This window comes from Rana temporaria, chromosome 6 (assembly GCF_905171775.1).
Source record: "Rana temporaria chromosome 6, aRanTem1.1, whole genome shotgun sequence".
Classification (NCBI taxonomy): domain Eukaryota; kingdom Metazoa; phylum Chordata; class Amphibia; order Anura; family Ranidae; genus Rana; species Rana temporaria.
The window spans coordinates 99,697,003-99,711,346 of record NC_053494.1 but is presented as its reverse complement, the minus strand read 5'-3'; the positions used below and the strand labels follow the sequence as shown (position 1 = coordinate 99,711,346).

The 14,344-nt window shown below is 49.0% G+C and overlaps 1 protein-coding gene across 3 annotated transcripts in view; it reads right to left on the bottom strand.

The window, feature by feature from the left end:
- Positions 1–13,206, bottom strand: part of NABP1 (nucleic acid binding protein 1) — a 48,219-nt gene extending 35,013 nt beyond the window's left edge. Inside the window, exons 1-2 of one of the 3 annotated variants that reach the window (XM_040357077.1) lie at positions 12,862–13,206; positions 12,586–12,724 (exon numbers count right to left, since the gene is read on the bottom strand). In XM_040357077.1, coding sequence (XP_040213011.1) covers positions 12,586–12,724; positions 12,862–12,952 — 230 coding nt within the window. In that variant the 5' untranslated portion in view covers positions 12,953–13,206. The remainder of the gene's footprint in view (positions 1–12,585; positions 12,725–12,861) is intronic. The other 2 variants (XM_040357075.1, XM_040357076.1) reach the window with 2 other exon arrangements.
- Between the last annotated feature and the right edge of the window lie 1,138 nt (positions 13,207–14,344).

Below are 14,344 nucleotides of genomic sequence, written 5' to 3'. Positions count from 1 at the left end.
TTCTTTAGCTTTGAGTGAAACGTTAGACTCCTCTAGTCACACTAATGGCTCAGATGTTCAATATCCCCTGCCAAGCTACTGTATTCTGACAGGCCTCTTCAAAAAAAAAAATTAACAGGCTTTTTGCCAAATGGAGCAGCATCAACAGGGCCACACACTGCTCAATTTTCAGATGATCCAGAAGGAATCACAAAATTCAAGCAGTGTATTGCCATCCTAAGAGTCAATAAAGTTCATATAAAACCTGCAGTCTTCACAGTACTTGCCCTTTAAATAACCAATGAAGCGCAAAGTGCGTGTCACAGATGTTGTCAGTGAAGAATCAGATATGAAAATATGAAGTCACCAGCACTCCATGTCAATGTGTGTCACATTTATTGTGAACCCAACTTCACATAAGTCAAGCAAGTCATAAGAAACTGACATTTTAAGGCCTTGTGGGGTTCCTTCCTCAAGGCAACATCAGGGCCGGTACAAGGGGGGGGCAGAAGGGTCGGGTGCCCTGGGCGCTACTATTTACTGGAGGAAGGGGGGCGCATGTGAAGTGCTAGCTGTGTGCTTAAAAACTGTCTGCACACACCAGCCCCTAATACCTACACCTGCAATGATGTGCCGAGTGCGCTCCTGCACCCGGCAGAAACGTAGAACAGACCAGCACTTCACTTATTGATTCCCCTGTCAGTGGAGAACCCCCCCCCCCCCTCCCGCAGGCGCTTGGTATTCCCTACCCAGCGTCACACACAGAGGCTGGCCGGAGGCGGGATGGGAACAGTGCGAGGAGGGGTGGTGGACGGCACCCAGGTGACACCATAAAGAAAGCTGGCAGTTGTAGTGGGTGCTGTCAAGCCCCCCTCCCTCCAACCCCATCATTGAAGCTGTGATAGCGGCAGTGTGAGCGGGGGAGAGGCGAGCTACGGGATCTCAGAATGTTTCGCCCCCCCTTTCTCCTGTCAGCAGTGCGGGAGGAGAGACAGCGGCTCTCTCATTACTTTCGCCGCGTTGTTAATCTTCTGGAACTACATGTCCCATGATGCTCCAGACTAGTGGAGCATCATGGGACATGTAGTTCCAGAAGATCAACAACGCGGGGGAGTCAATAAGTGAAGCGCGGTGAAAGTAATGAGAGAGCCGCTGTCTCTCCTCCCGCACTGCTGACAGGAGAAAGGGGGGGCGAAACATTCTGAGATCCTGTAGCTCGCCTCTCCCCCGCTCACACTGCCTCTATCACAGCTTCAATGATGGGGTTGGAGGGAGGGGGGCTTGACAGCACCCACTACAACTGCCAGCTTTCTTTATGGTGTCACCTGGGTGCCGTCCACCACCCCTCCTCGCACTGTTCCCATCCGGCCAGCCTCTCAGGAAAGGGACTACAGCTCCCAGCATGCACTCTGCTGGGGGAAAAAAAATAGAGAGAAAGAGATCCCATAGCCCAGAAACAAGCCGGGGGAATGAATGATATACTTAACTGCTCCAAAAGACAGAAACAGAAAGAGAGGAGTGTACTGGGGAAGCCAAAGAGGGAGCCATGCTGCTGCTGCTAACCAGAACCACCAGAGAGAGCCACGCTGCTAACCAGCACCACCAGAGAGAGCCACGCTGCTAACCAGAACCACCAGAGAGAGCCACGCTGCTAACCAGAACCACCAGAGAGAGCCACACTGCTAACCAGAACCACCAGAGAGAGCCACACTGCTAACCAGCACCACCAGAGAGAGCCACGCTGCGAACCAGCACCACCAGAGAGAGCCACGCTGCGAACCAGCACCACCAGAGAGAGCCACGCTGCGAACCAGCACCACCAGAGAGAGCCACGCTGCTAACCAGAACCACCAGAGAGAGCCACGCTGCTAACCAGCACCACCAGAGAGAGCCACGCTGCTAACAAGAACCACCAGAGAGAGCCACGCTGCTAACCAGAACCACCAGAGAGAGCCACGCTGCTAACCAGAACCACGCTGCTAACCAGAACCACCAGAGAGAGCCACGCTGCTAACCAGAACCACCAGAGAGAGCCACGCTGCTAACCAGCACCACCAGAGAGCCACGCTGCTAACCAGCACCACCAGAGAGAGCCACGCTGCTAACCAGAACCACCAGAGAGAGCCACGCTGCGAACCAGCACCACCAGAGAGAGCCACGCTGCTAATCAGCACCACCAGAGAGAGCCACGCTGCTAACCAGAACCACCAGAGAGAGCCACGCTGCTAACCAGCACCACCAGAGAGAGCCACGCTGCTAACAAGAACCACCAGAGAGAGCCACGCTGCTAACCAGAACCACCAGAGAGAGCCACGCTGCTAACCAGAACCACGCTGCTAACCAGAACCACCAGAGAGAGCCACGCTGCTAACCAGAACCACCAGAGAGAGCCACGCTGCTAACCAGCACCACCAGAGAGAGCCACGCTGCTAACCAGCACCACCAGAGAGAGCCACGCTGCTAACCAGCACCACCAGAGAGAGCCACGCTGCTAACCAGCACCATCAGAGAGAGCCACGCTGCTAACCAGCACCACCAGAGAGCCACGCTGCTAACCAGCACCACCAGAGAGAGCCACGCTGCTAATCAGCACCACCAGAGAGAGCCACGCTGCTAACCAGAACCACCAGAGAGAGCCACGCTGCTAACCAGCACCACCAGAGAGAGCCACGCTGCTAACCAGAACCACCAGAGAGAGCCACGCTGCTAACCAGAACCACCAGAGAGCCACGCTGCTAACCAGAACCACCAGAGAGCCACGCTGCTAACCAGAACCACCAGAGAGAGCCACGCTGCTAACCAGAACCACCAGAGAGAGCCACGCTGCTAACCAGAACCACCAGAGAGAGCCACGCTGCTAACCAGCACCACCAGAGAGAGCCACGCTGCTAACCAGCACCACCAGAGAGAGCCACGCTGCTAACCAGAACCACCAGAGAGAGCCACGCTGCTAACCAGAACCACCAGAGAGAGCCACGCTGCTAACCAGAACCACCAGAGAGAGCCACGCTGCTAACCAGAACCACCAGAGAGAGCCACGCTGCTAACCAGAACCACCAGAGAGAGCCACGCTGCTAACCAGAACCACCAGAGAGAGCCACGCTGCTAACCAGAACCACCAGAGAGAGCCACGCTGCTAACCAGAACCACCAGAGAGCCACGCTGCTAACCAGCACCACCAGAGAGAGCCACGCTGCTAACCAGCACCACCAGAGAGCCACGCTGCTAACCAGAACCACCAGAGAGCCACGCTGCTAACCAGAACCACCAGAGAGAGCCACGCTGTTAACCAAAACCACCAGAGGGCCACACTGCTAACCAGCACCACCAGAGAGAGCCACGCTGCTAACCAGAACCACCAGAGAGAGCCACGCTGCTAACCAGAACCACCAGAGAGAGCCACGCTGAGCCACTACCAGGGTACAGACATGCTACACTACTGCAGAAGTTTCGCTGGGTCTGGTAAGAGGGCCTGTAGGCAATTATCCTTTACTGATCCTAGGGACTGAGCCATTAGGAACTGCCTAAGCTGCTATCCTCTAGACCTAATACAGCCTCTGCAGGCTAGAGGATAGCAGGTTAAGCAATTGTTGACTGCCACAATGAGCTCCAATGCTGTGCTGATGGCCCGAAAATATTGTGTATGTGGGGGGGGGGGGGGGGGGGGGGGCGCAGTTTGCCATGTTCGCCCTGGGCACCAAATTACCTTGTCCCGGCACTGGGCAACATAGTGAAGTCACTATTTCCAAAACTTGGCCAAAGAAGAATTTACATCAAATCTCAGATATTTAAACTCAGACAAGTGTAATGTCAAAAATGGGACGCAAATGGCATAAAACGATAGGCGTTTTAACCAGTCCCTAATCATTTAAAATGAAAAAAATGCTTTTACTTTAGATATGCCAGTTGTGTCGGGCATGAGTAATACATCGATTTACTTTAAAATAGGTGGTGTTCCCAAATTCACTGTAAGGGCTCATTCATACAGACAGAGGGTGTAAACTGCAAAAAGTGTATTTTTGTGCCCAGAAGTCACAGGTGTTGTGTACAACAACCAGGAAAAAAAACTGACTGCAGCTGCACGCTGGTAACAGCACATCCAAAGCAGGCCATACGCAGTCAAATTTCAAAAAATTTTCTTTTCAAAAATCAGAAAGTTTGTGATCCGATTATGCCACCATTGATTTTCGAAATTCGGCCGACCAAACCTTCATGTTGCCGGGAATATTCTTTTCTCTCTGGGAATATTAGTTTCTTGCACATGCGCATTTTTTTTTCTATTACATTTCTTGCACAATTCTCCCATCAATGATCAGAAAATTGTTTTTCAAAAAAATTCCAACATGTCGCATTCCTCAAATTTGATTGATAAAAGGGTCACTAAAGGAATTTTTTTTTTTTTAGCTAAATAGCTTCCTTTACCTTACTGCAGTCCTGGTTTCATGTCCTCATTGTTCGTTTTTGCTTTGATGTTGCTGTAAATTCTCTCTGTTATGGACACTTCCTGGTTGTCTGTTTCCTGATCACCACAGTACTGGGAGATTTCTCACTGTGGTGACTAATCAAGGAGGTGTGATTACTGTGTGTCAGCACCAATCCATTTTCGTTTTACAAAGCATCACTGCCCTCTATTGGCTCTTTGTCTCTGTACATCAGAGAACCAGGAAACAGCAAAAACAAAACTAAACTGCAGGTACATTATATGATTGGTTTTTATCTATTTTTAATCATTTTTAAAGGGAATCAGTTAACTATTATGTCTCTATACCCTGTAAACAGTCATTTCAGCTAAAAAAAAACCTTAGTTAGACTTACCGGTAACGGTATTTCTATGAGTCTTTCAGGACAGCACCTGGAGAGAGCGCAGCTCCACCCACTTCCCAGGAAACACTGCAGTCAATGCTATAACTTCCGCCCCCTTCCACCATGGCCTCAGTTGTTCACGAGTACCTCCGGCCACGCTGAAATTAGATAAGCAGAACATAGCAACTACACACATTAGCATATATACATTATCTTTAATAACAAAAGGGCGGGTTATCGGTGCTGTCCTGAAAGACTCATAGAAATATTGTTACCGGTAAGTCTAACTAAGGTTTTCTCACCTCGTCTTTCAGGACAGCACCTGGAGATGATAACCGAGTACTTACTCTAGGGTGGGACCACCGCTTGCAGGACCTTCCTGCCAAAAGACTGCTCTGCCGCAGAGAGCAAATCCATCCTATAGTGACGAGTGAAGGTGGAAAAACTCGTCCACGTTGCCGCTTTGCAGATGTGCTCTGGCGAAGCTCCAGCCCGTTCTGCCCAGGAAGTTGCTACTGCCCTAGTAGAATGGGCCACCACTCCCGGAGGGGGTTCCAAACCTTTAGCCTTGTATGCCTCATGGATAGCCATACGTAACCATCTAGCCAGAGTACTCTTGGAAGCCCCATGCCCTTTGCGGGATCCCGAAAACAGAACGAAAAGCGAATTAGCCTTTCTGAACTCACTAGAGACCTCTAGATAGCGTCTAATGCATCTCCTCACATCTAAGGAATGGAATTCTCTCTCCTTCGGACAAGAATGAGCTGGACAAAAGGTAGGTAACACTATTTCCTGCGTCCTATGAAATACTGACACTACCTTCGGAAGAAAACCCGGATCAGTTCTTAATACTACCCTATCAGGGAAGATGGACAGAAATGGCTCCAAAATGGAAAGCGCCTGAAGCTCGCTAACCCTCCTCGCTGAGGTGACCGCTACCAAAAGCACCTGTTCTGTTCTGATGGCTAGGCGCAGATAGCGCTGGGAAGAAGTCTTGATCGGGACGTGCAAATATGCATCCCTTAAATCTATCGATGCTAGAAAGCACCCCAGAGGAAGAAGCTTTCTCACCGAGTAAATGGTATCCATGCGGAATCTCTTGTACCGGATGGATAGATTCAGGACCTTTAGGTTTAAAATCAACCTGAATTTGCCTGACGGCTTTTTTACCAGAAATACATGGGAATAACAGCCCTCCCCCTGTTCTTTCTGGGGCACTGGCGTAATCACCCTCTGTTGGAGAAAATCTTCCACTAACGACAACATTGCCCGAGATTTCTCCTGCTCCCTGGGCAATTGGGTCACATAGAACCGCGACGGTGGTCTTCCCGAGAACTCCAGCGCGTAGCCCTCTGCAATCAATTTGAGGACATACGGACTGGACGTCGCCTCTGCCCACTGTGGAAGGAAAGCTTGGAGCCGACCCCCCACAGCCGGGAGACCGTCACTGGGGTTTAGCAGGCTGGCTGGGGGGAACGAAATAACACCCCAGGCTTCCCACGGCCCCTCTGGGACCGCCAGGTCTACCACCCTGGCCTTTTTGCGCCTCCTTAGGACCCTTGGCTTGGAAAAAAGGACGAAAATTTTTCTTGGGCCCTGAATCCACCTTTTTCAAAGGAAGAGCCTTCTTTCTATCCGCCGTCCTATCCAAAACGGCGTCTAGCCCTGTGCCAAACACCAAGTCTCCTTCAAACGGTAAGCCACACAGTTTAACCTTAGAGGCTGTGTCCCCAGACCAGGTCTTAACCCATAAGGCCCTTCTGGTTGAATTGATCAATGCCGAGGATCTGGCGGAAAGCTTCACGGATTCAGCAGACGCATCCGCTATATAGGCTACCGCCTTCATAAGAACTGGAAAGGATTACAAAAGTTCTCTACGAGAGGTCCCAGCCTCGATGTGACCTTTAAGCTGATCCAGCCAATGTTCGAGGTTCCTAGCCACAACAGTGGATGCCATAGCTGGCTTGAGGTTAGTCAAGGTGGCATCCCAGGCTTTTTTGAGCAGGGTATCTGCTCTTTTATCGAGGGAATCTTTAAGGGTACCCATATCCTCAAAGGCTAGGTCAGTATTGCGAGAAACCTTCGAAAATGCTGCATCCAGCTTAGGCTTTTTATTCCATACCTGCGTTGGATCATCATCGAAAGGAAATCTTTTCAGGGACCGAGAAAAGAAGGGAGCCCTCTCTGGGTCCTTCCATTCTCTCTTAACTGTATCGGACAATACTTTATGCACCGGAAAGGTACGATGTTTCACCTCGTCCAAGCCTTGGTACATCCTGTCATGCAGAGACAGCTGTGTCGCGTCTTCCTTAATGTTTAGGGTAGAATGAATAGTCCTTAATAGGTCATCCACCTCCTCTAAGGACAGTTTATAGCGTGAGGAAGAAGTATCCCTCTCCTCTTCTTCCTCCGCCTCTGATCCTGAAACAGCATTTTCAGGCTCCTCCTCCTCGGACTCACTGTCTAACCTTCTAGGTGTGGAGGGGGTACTGGCCCTGACCTTAGATCCCTTAGCCGGACCTTTGTCCAGGAAGGAGCGAAAAGACTGGAAAGTCTGGTGCAACTCCTCCCTAAACGAAGAGAGCAACTCCCCCGTACCCTTGACGGTGGGCTGCTCAGAGGCCGAACTAGTAGAGGCCTCCCCCCTGACAATATCCGCAATACAAGTTTTGCATAAAGGTTTGGTCCATGTCCCTTTAAGGGAAGCTTTACAAGTAGCACACCGCTTCTTGGAAGGAGGAGGTTCTACCACTTTAAGTTTTTCTTTAACTTTCTAAAACGACACAAAGGACAACACCATGTTTAACCCTTGTACGCCAGTCCAGCAGACACCAAGTGCACACAGTAGTGAACAAATAAAACCAGAACCCATCACCGCTGTACCAGAAATAACACACACCCAAAGACGTGACTAGGGTGAGTGAGGCAGGCTCCCCTCCCCCGAAGGGGCAGAAAGAGGGACATAACAATACCCTGGTAACATTGACCACCGCTGGGTCTCCTACCTGGGCCAGGCTGGTGCTTGTGGCTCCTGCTCCTGCCACCTCCACTGCGTCTTCTGGCTCCATCCTCCCAGAACGCTGCGGTCGTGTCGAAAGGCTTTTTCAAATGTCGCGGCTTTTCTCGCCACTGCGAGATCCGGAAATAGCACCGCCGAGGCTTCCGCTCCTCCTCCTGCGTTTCAACGGCAGGAACCGGAAGCTGTCACGCGTCGCCGGAAGTCCCGCCCTCCTCTCCGGAAGGACGCCACCCGCACCGGGACCTCGTATGCCGGAGGACGGCGCCTGACCGCCCCCCGCAATGCAACGATGCCCGGCCTAAGGGAGCGGGACCTCCCGCAGCCTCTGCCCTCGCCGGACCAGAAGAGGAGAAGCACCCGACCTTCGCCCGCGCGTCAGGGGAGAAGTCGAGTCCGCCTCCTGGAGGATATCCTCTAAGAAGAGAAAGCAATCACCGGTATGCTCCCAAAGAAAAAACCCCTTCCCCACCTGGGGAGAGTACAGCATACCCTTGGTTCCCTGCAGCGCTTCCACCATGGCCGGAGGAAACACTACAACTGAGGCCATGGTGGAAGGGGGCGGAAGTTATAGCATTGACTGCAGTGTTTCCTGGGAAGTGGGTGGAGCTGCGCTCTTTCCAGGTGCTGTCCTGAAAGACGAGGTAAGAAAATTATTGCCTTTAGTGACCCTTTAAGCATTTAATACTAATGTGCGATTACCAGAAAACAGCTGCAGCCGGTCATTGATTTGTACAGACATTGATATGCAACGACCGACTCCCGGGAACAGTACTACTTTTTGTGGTGCATGACCCTCTGTACCCATGTGTAAACCCTAGTAGGACATTTAGGTCACTGAGCACAATCACAAAAAATGACGTTTCAAAATATACATTTCGTATTTTTTTGTAGCTCTGTAGCACGCTTGCATCCACTTCCTGCATTTGCTCCAGCAGTGGCTGCATGGCATTTAGGGCAGAATTCTGTTGATCACCACAGAATATGCCTACACCATCAGCATTGCCAATCACATAGGAGTTTATTTACTAAAACTGGAGCATTTGGAATCTGGTGCAGCTGCACATGGTAGCCAATCAGCTTCTAACCTCAGCTTGTTCAATTAAGCTTTGGCAATAAAACCTGGAAGCTGACAAGTTTCTATGCAGGAGGGAGACCGATTTTGTACTCTCCGCCTTTAGTAAATAAACCCCTAAAATCTTAATAGAAAGCACAGGTGACAGGTCCACAAGACAGGAGAAAAACTTTGGATATGGGGAAAGAGCATTGTTACCCTAGAACAGATATGCCTGAACAAGGATAGTCATGGCAGGATGAACAGACATTTTAGGGCTTTGAAAAATCCAACTTGAAATTGGCTCCTGAAATGACATTAACATGTTACAGGACAAGTTTATTCTTAGTGAACTTGTCCTTTAGTAAATCCCTGCACCCCACTGAGTGCCAAGTTAAACCTTTCCTGCGCAGTCCTGCCTATTTGAAGATGTTTCAGTTGGTTCTTCCTCGTAGCGTACACATGGCACGAGTCCCTATAGGCGAGTTGTTCTCTAGCCATCCTGTGAAATACAGCTCACTCACTGGGCCATGACTCATATGTAGACCAAGAGGAGAAGCTGGTGGAAATTTTTGGGGAGAAATGCTGTGCAGCACTGGGCAGGGCCACACAGTGAAGCATGGGAGAAATGTGTTTAACCGGTTCTCGACCGTCTCCTGTAGATATACGTCGGCAGAATGGCGCGGCTGGGCAAAATGACGCATATATACATCACTTTGATGTGCGCGTGCCTCTGCTCCGTGACCGCGGACTCTGCCGGTGTCCCGTGATCGGGTCACAGAGCTGCAGAACAGGGAGAGGCAAGTGTAAACATGCTTCTCCCCATTCTGCCTAGTGACACTGTCACTGATGTCTGTTCCCTGTGATCGGAAACAGCAATCAGTGACGTGTCACATGTAGCCACACCCCCTAACAGTAAGAGTCACTCCCTATGGCACACTTAACCCCTTCAGCGCCACCTAGTGGTTAACCCCTTCACTGCCAGTGTCATGTTTACAGTAATCAGTGCATTTTTATAGCACTGATTGCTGTAAAAATGACAATGGTCCCAAAAATGTGTCAAGTGTCCACCATAATGTCACAGTAAAAAGCACTGATCGCCGCCATTACTAGTAAAAAAATGTTTTAAAAAAAAAAAAATGCAATAAAACTACCCCCTATTTTGTAAACGCTATAACTTTTGTGCAAACCGATCAATAAACGCTTATTGCAATTTTACCAAAAATATGTAGAATATGTATCAGCCTAAACTGAGGATTTTTTTTTTTTTTTTTTTTTTTTTTAGATATTTTTGGGGGGTATTTATTATAGCAAAAAAAAAAAATTGCAGTGGTGATCACATACCACCAAAAGAAAGCTCTATTTGTGTGTGTGTGTGTGTGTGGGGGGGGGGGAGTCCACGAATGCGCAATGGTCAGTTAAAGCGACGCAGTGCCGAATCGCAAAAAGTGGCCCGTTCATTTATCAACAAAATGGTCCGGGGCTTAAGTGGTTAAAGAACAAGCTCACTTACAGCAAACTTGTGCTTTAAATCCTTCACACTGCCCTTTAAAGTATACCTAAAGGCAAAACTTGTTTAGTTTTGGATAGAGTGGAGAGGGATTAGAACACTTGTCAGGCTTTATTGCTGTCTGCACCCCCATTAAGGAGATTCACCCTCTATTTGTCCTATTTACCATTATTATTGAAAGTAAAAGAAAAGCCCAAATTTTGTGTTGTCCCCAGATTAGTAATAGAAGCAAAATTTTCCAATGGGGACACTAGTTTTGGAGGCCTGGAGGTCCCCAAGAGATTCCCTTAATTTGCAGGGAATTCCTCTCACTTCCTGTTTTGGCTATAGGACAGGAAGTAAAGGGAAAACTCCTCAATGGGACACAGATGGCAAAAAAAATAAAAAACATAGGTAGGGGATATTCTAAAACTCCTTTACTGTACCAGAAAAAAAGTTTTGCCTATAATTCTACTTTAAGTGGGCTGTAATGCCAGGAGGCAGTGCAAAGTCCATTATTTGACCACTGATTTGCTCACATTACCAAGAGGCCATCCTGTTCGCTCCCAATCAAAAGACGTGACAGAGGGATGTTGGAGACCACTGCTGGTAACATGCTGCAAGCACACAAACATTATGCCATCGACACGTGCGCTAAGCGTTAAAGGACAGTTTTCCTGTCACCACACATATGCATTGTGTAGTCACCAACAGGTTAATACCGGCATCTGCCTGTTATATGTAGTCACCTGAGCCCAGCTTGCACCAATGTTCTATGTATATGACATACCTGGCCAATGCCTCTGAAAGCTGGAAAATAGACACCACTACTCTATCGATCTCCACTTGCTTCTGGGCATCATGCCGCACGCCTGCTCCCCTACATTCTGAACACAGGTGGTCATCTGCTGCGGAATGAATGTTCGGAATGAAGCGTTCTCTGATTTGTCGAAGTGGGACAATGACATCATACTTTCCAAATTTTCCAATCAAAGAATGCTTTGCATTTACTCGAAGGGTGAAAAGCATTCCCTGCATGGTGTCTATGCCAAGAAGCCAACTTGTGTTCACAACGCAGGAGAGCAGCCACTCAGCGCAGGATCTGAAAGCAAATGGCGATCACTGGAGTAACTATCTACTTAGGGCCCATATACACTTGTGCGACTGGGCATGACAAGTCGCAGCCCATTGCTTGCAAAGTTACATGTTCAGATTGGTGCAACTTAGTTGCAGAGATTTTGAAAAGGTACCTGCACTACTTTGTTTCAATTGTTTAAAAGTCGGATCAAAGTTGCACCAAAAGTCCTAACAAAGTTATGCTCCAAAGTTGCATTGGAAATCATGCGACTTTGGAGACACGCTATGTGAATGTAGCCAAGTAGAACATGCCGATGCCTGGAATTATTATTTCTGGTCTTGTTCACATCTAGACGTCCTGGATCACAGGTGAAATCGCCGCAATTCTGCCTGCGATCCTGAATCACGGCGCGCCCATGTGATCCCCGTCACTTCCAACCACACCCTAATTGTTGCTCGTCAAATTGTGCAAACAGAATCGTGGTACGCTTGTCGCCCAAAAGAAGTTCTTTCAGGAGACAGGTGTACTGCGATTCTGTTTGCACAATTTTACTGTGATTCAACAAAATTAGGCTGCGATTGGGGTGCCATTGGAAGTGATAGGGATCTCAGCGGCTTGCCGCGATTTGGGATTGAGGGCAGAATTGCGCCAATTCCCCCTGCAAATCAGGGACACCTTACATGTGAAGGGAGACCAAGTGCATTCACATCAGGTGCAGTAGAATAACGCTGGGCAGCCATTCCAGTACAGTCCCACTCCACGAGGCAAAATACATTGTCTCCGGTGTGGCTGGTTTACACTGGTGCGTGCTGAAAAAAAAAGTGTAGCCTGCATTACTCTTTTTCCAGTGCAGCACAGACCATCACACTCTGGCTGATAGAACACTATGAAAGATGACATTTCAATCAAGTTGGTAAAAAAATAAAGAGGAACAGCATAGTGTGCCGATATTGGTGCATCGGCACTACGCTGTCTGAATGAGCCCTAAATGTTTGGTTGTAGATGTGGACCATACCACTAACCCAGCCCGTGGCCCATACCACTAACCCAGCCCGTGGACCATACCACTAACCCAGCCCGTGGACCATACCACTAACCCAGCCCGTGGACCATACCAAGTGTAAATAAAGTGGTGCACGCCTTGCAGCACACATGTGAGCACATACCCTCTGGTTAATCGAATTATGTCTCCGGGCTGAATAAGGCTTCCAATTTCATCCCACACAGAGACTGTGATGCTCCCCGTTTTATCTGCCACCTTGCACGACCTCACTTCATGCCCATCTTTAGTTTTTGTGACTCTTCCTGTATGAAGGTAGGAGAGGAAAACACAAGTTTAGTCATGACAAGGACACCAGAGCCCTGGACTGGGCACTGCACATGATGAGGGGGGGTCTCCACTCGCTCTATCCGGCTCACCTACCGCCCTCAGGGACACTTACCGATCTCCAGCACTATAAAGACGACATTTAAGTTTTTCTGCCCGGTCTTTATGTCTTTTATAGACACCAACGAGTCGTTTAGTAAGTTCATGGTGGTGAGAGAGGAGCGCCGGGCATTACTGTTCACAATCCCCGCTTCACCCTCGTGTGGTGTGTGTGTTTGGAGGGGAGTGAGGAGGACGGACCTCGGGGGGGCGCCAATATCACAGTGCGCCGCTTACTAGGACAAGGCGGCTACAGTACAGCGCCGCTCTATCACTGGACACTTCGCTTTATACAAAGCACGCAAACATATCCTCCTCCTTCCTACACTACACAATGTGCGAGAGCATGTGTCGTGTCCCCTCTATATATAACAATAGAACATACCATTATCAAAGCTCCACGGGGAGCACCCAGTGCCATTCAAGTGACGTAAACTCCTAAATTCCGATTATTTCAGCATAGTTATCACTTTGCTTGAGATGGCACTGTACACCTAACTGTTTGAGGGCCCGCCGCTACGAAATAAAACGTAAAACTGCAATAATAACGTCTGAATTCCCCGAGAATGTGAATGGTACAGCCTCTTGGATCAGCTCGTTCATTTCTAACGAGTGTACAGAAGAGTATGACGGTGATTGGATGGCCGGAGAAGATGGGGCGTGTCTCACGCTTCTTTTGTCCTCTCTGACTTTACCACGTTCAGTGATGGCCCGGAGCGGAGGGCGGCTGGTGGATGTGTGGTGTTGGGTGTATAGTATTGTCACAGGAGGGGAATAATAGCGCGGTGTACAATGTGTGCAGCTTATGTCCTGGCACAGAGTAATATTTAATAATGACAGTCAGTACAAGGAAACCCTGCCCTTATTTGCCCAGCATCCTGTGTAGTCACAGCTTTATACTTCTTGGCAGCAGCACACTTTTCTACAGCTTTTACTATGGAAAACGTAGGCCTCCATAGCTCCCAACTGTCTCTCATTTTGGGCTGATTCTCATAGTTGTATAATAAGCACTTTATCTTTCAAAAATTGTTTCCCAGTGCTAAACCTTTCATCCAAATCCAAAATTGTTGCATTTGTAAATTTTTAAAGCCAATATAAAGGTAGTGGTAAAAAAAAATCGTCTTAACTGCTTGGGGACCAGCCGCCGTCATACTGCAGCAGGTTGGCACAATCCCACGAAACCATCATAGCTGTACATTGGTTCTTTTAAGCGGGATAGATAGTAAGGCGCTCGCTGCACAGCGGCGGCGCCGATGCTCGTGGCCAGCAGTTGCAGGTACGGGACGCAGAACAGGGACGTGTGTGTAAACACACACATCTCAGTTCTGTGAGGAGAGAGAGATTGTGAGTTTCTATGATCTGTCATCTCCTATAGTCAGTCCCCTCCCCCCACAGTTAGAACACACCTAGGCAACACATTTAATCCCTAGTGTTAACTAGACATGTGCACACTTGTTTCGGAATTTCGTTTTTTGTCTGAAAAATATTTTTTTTTAGTT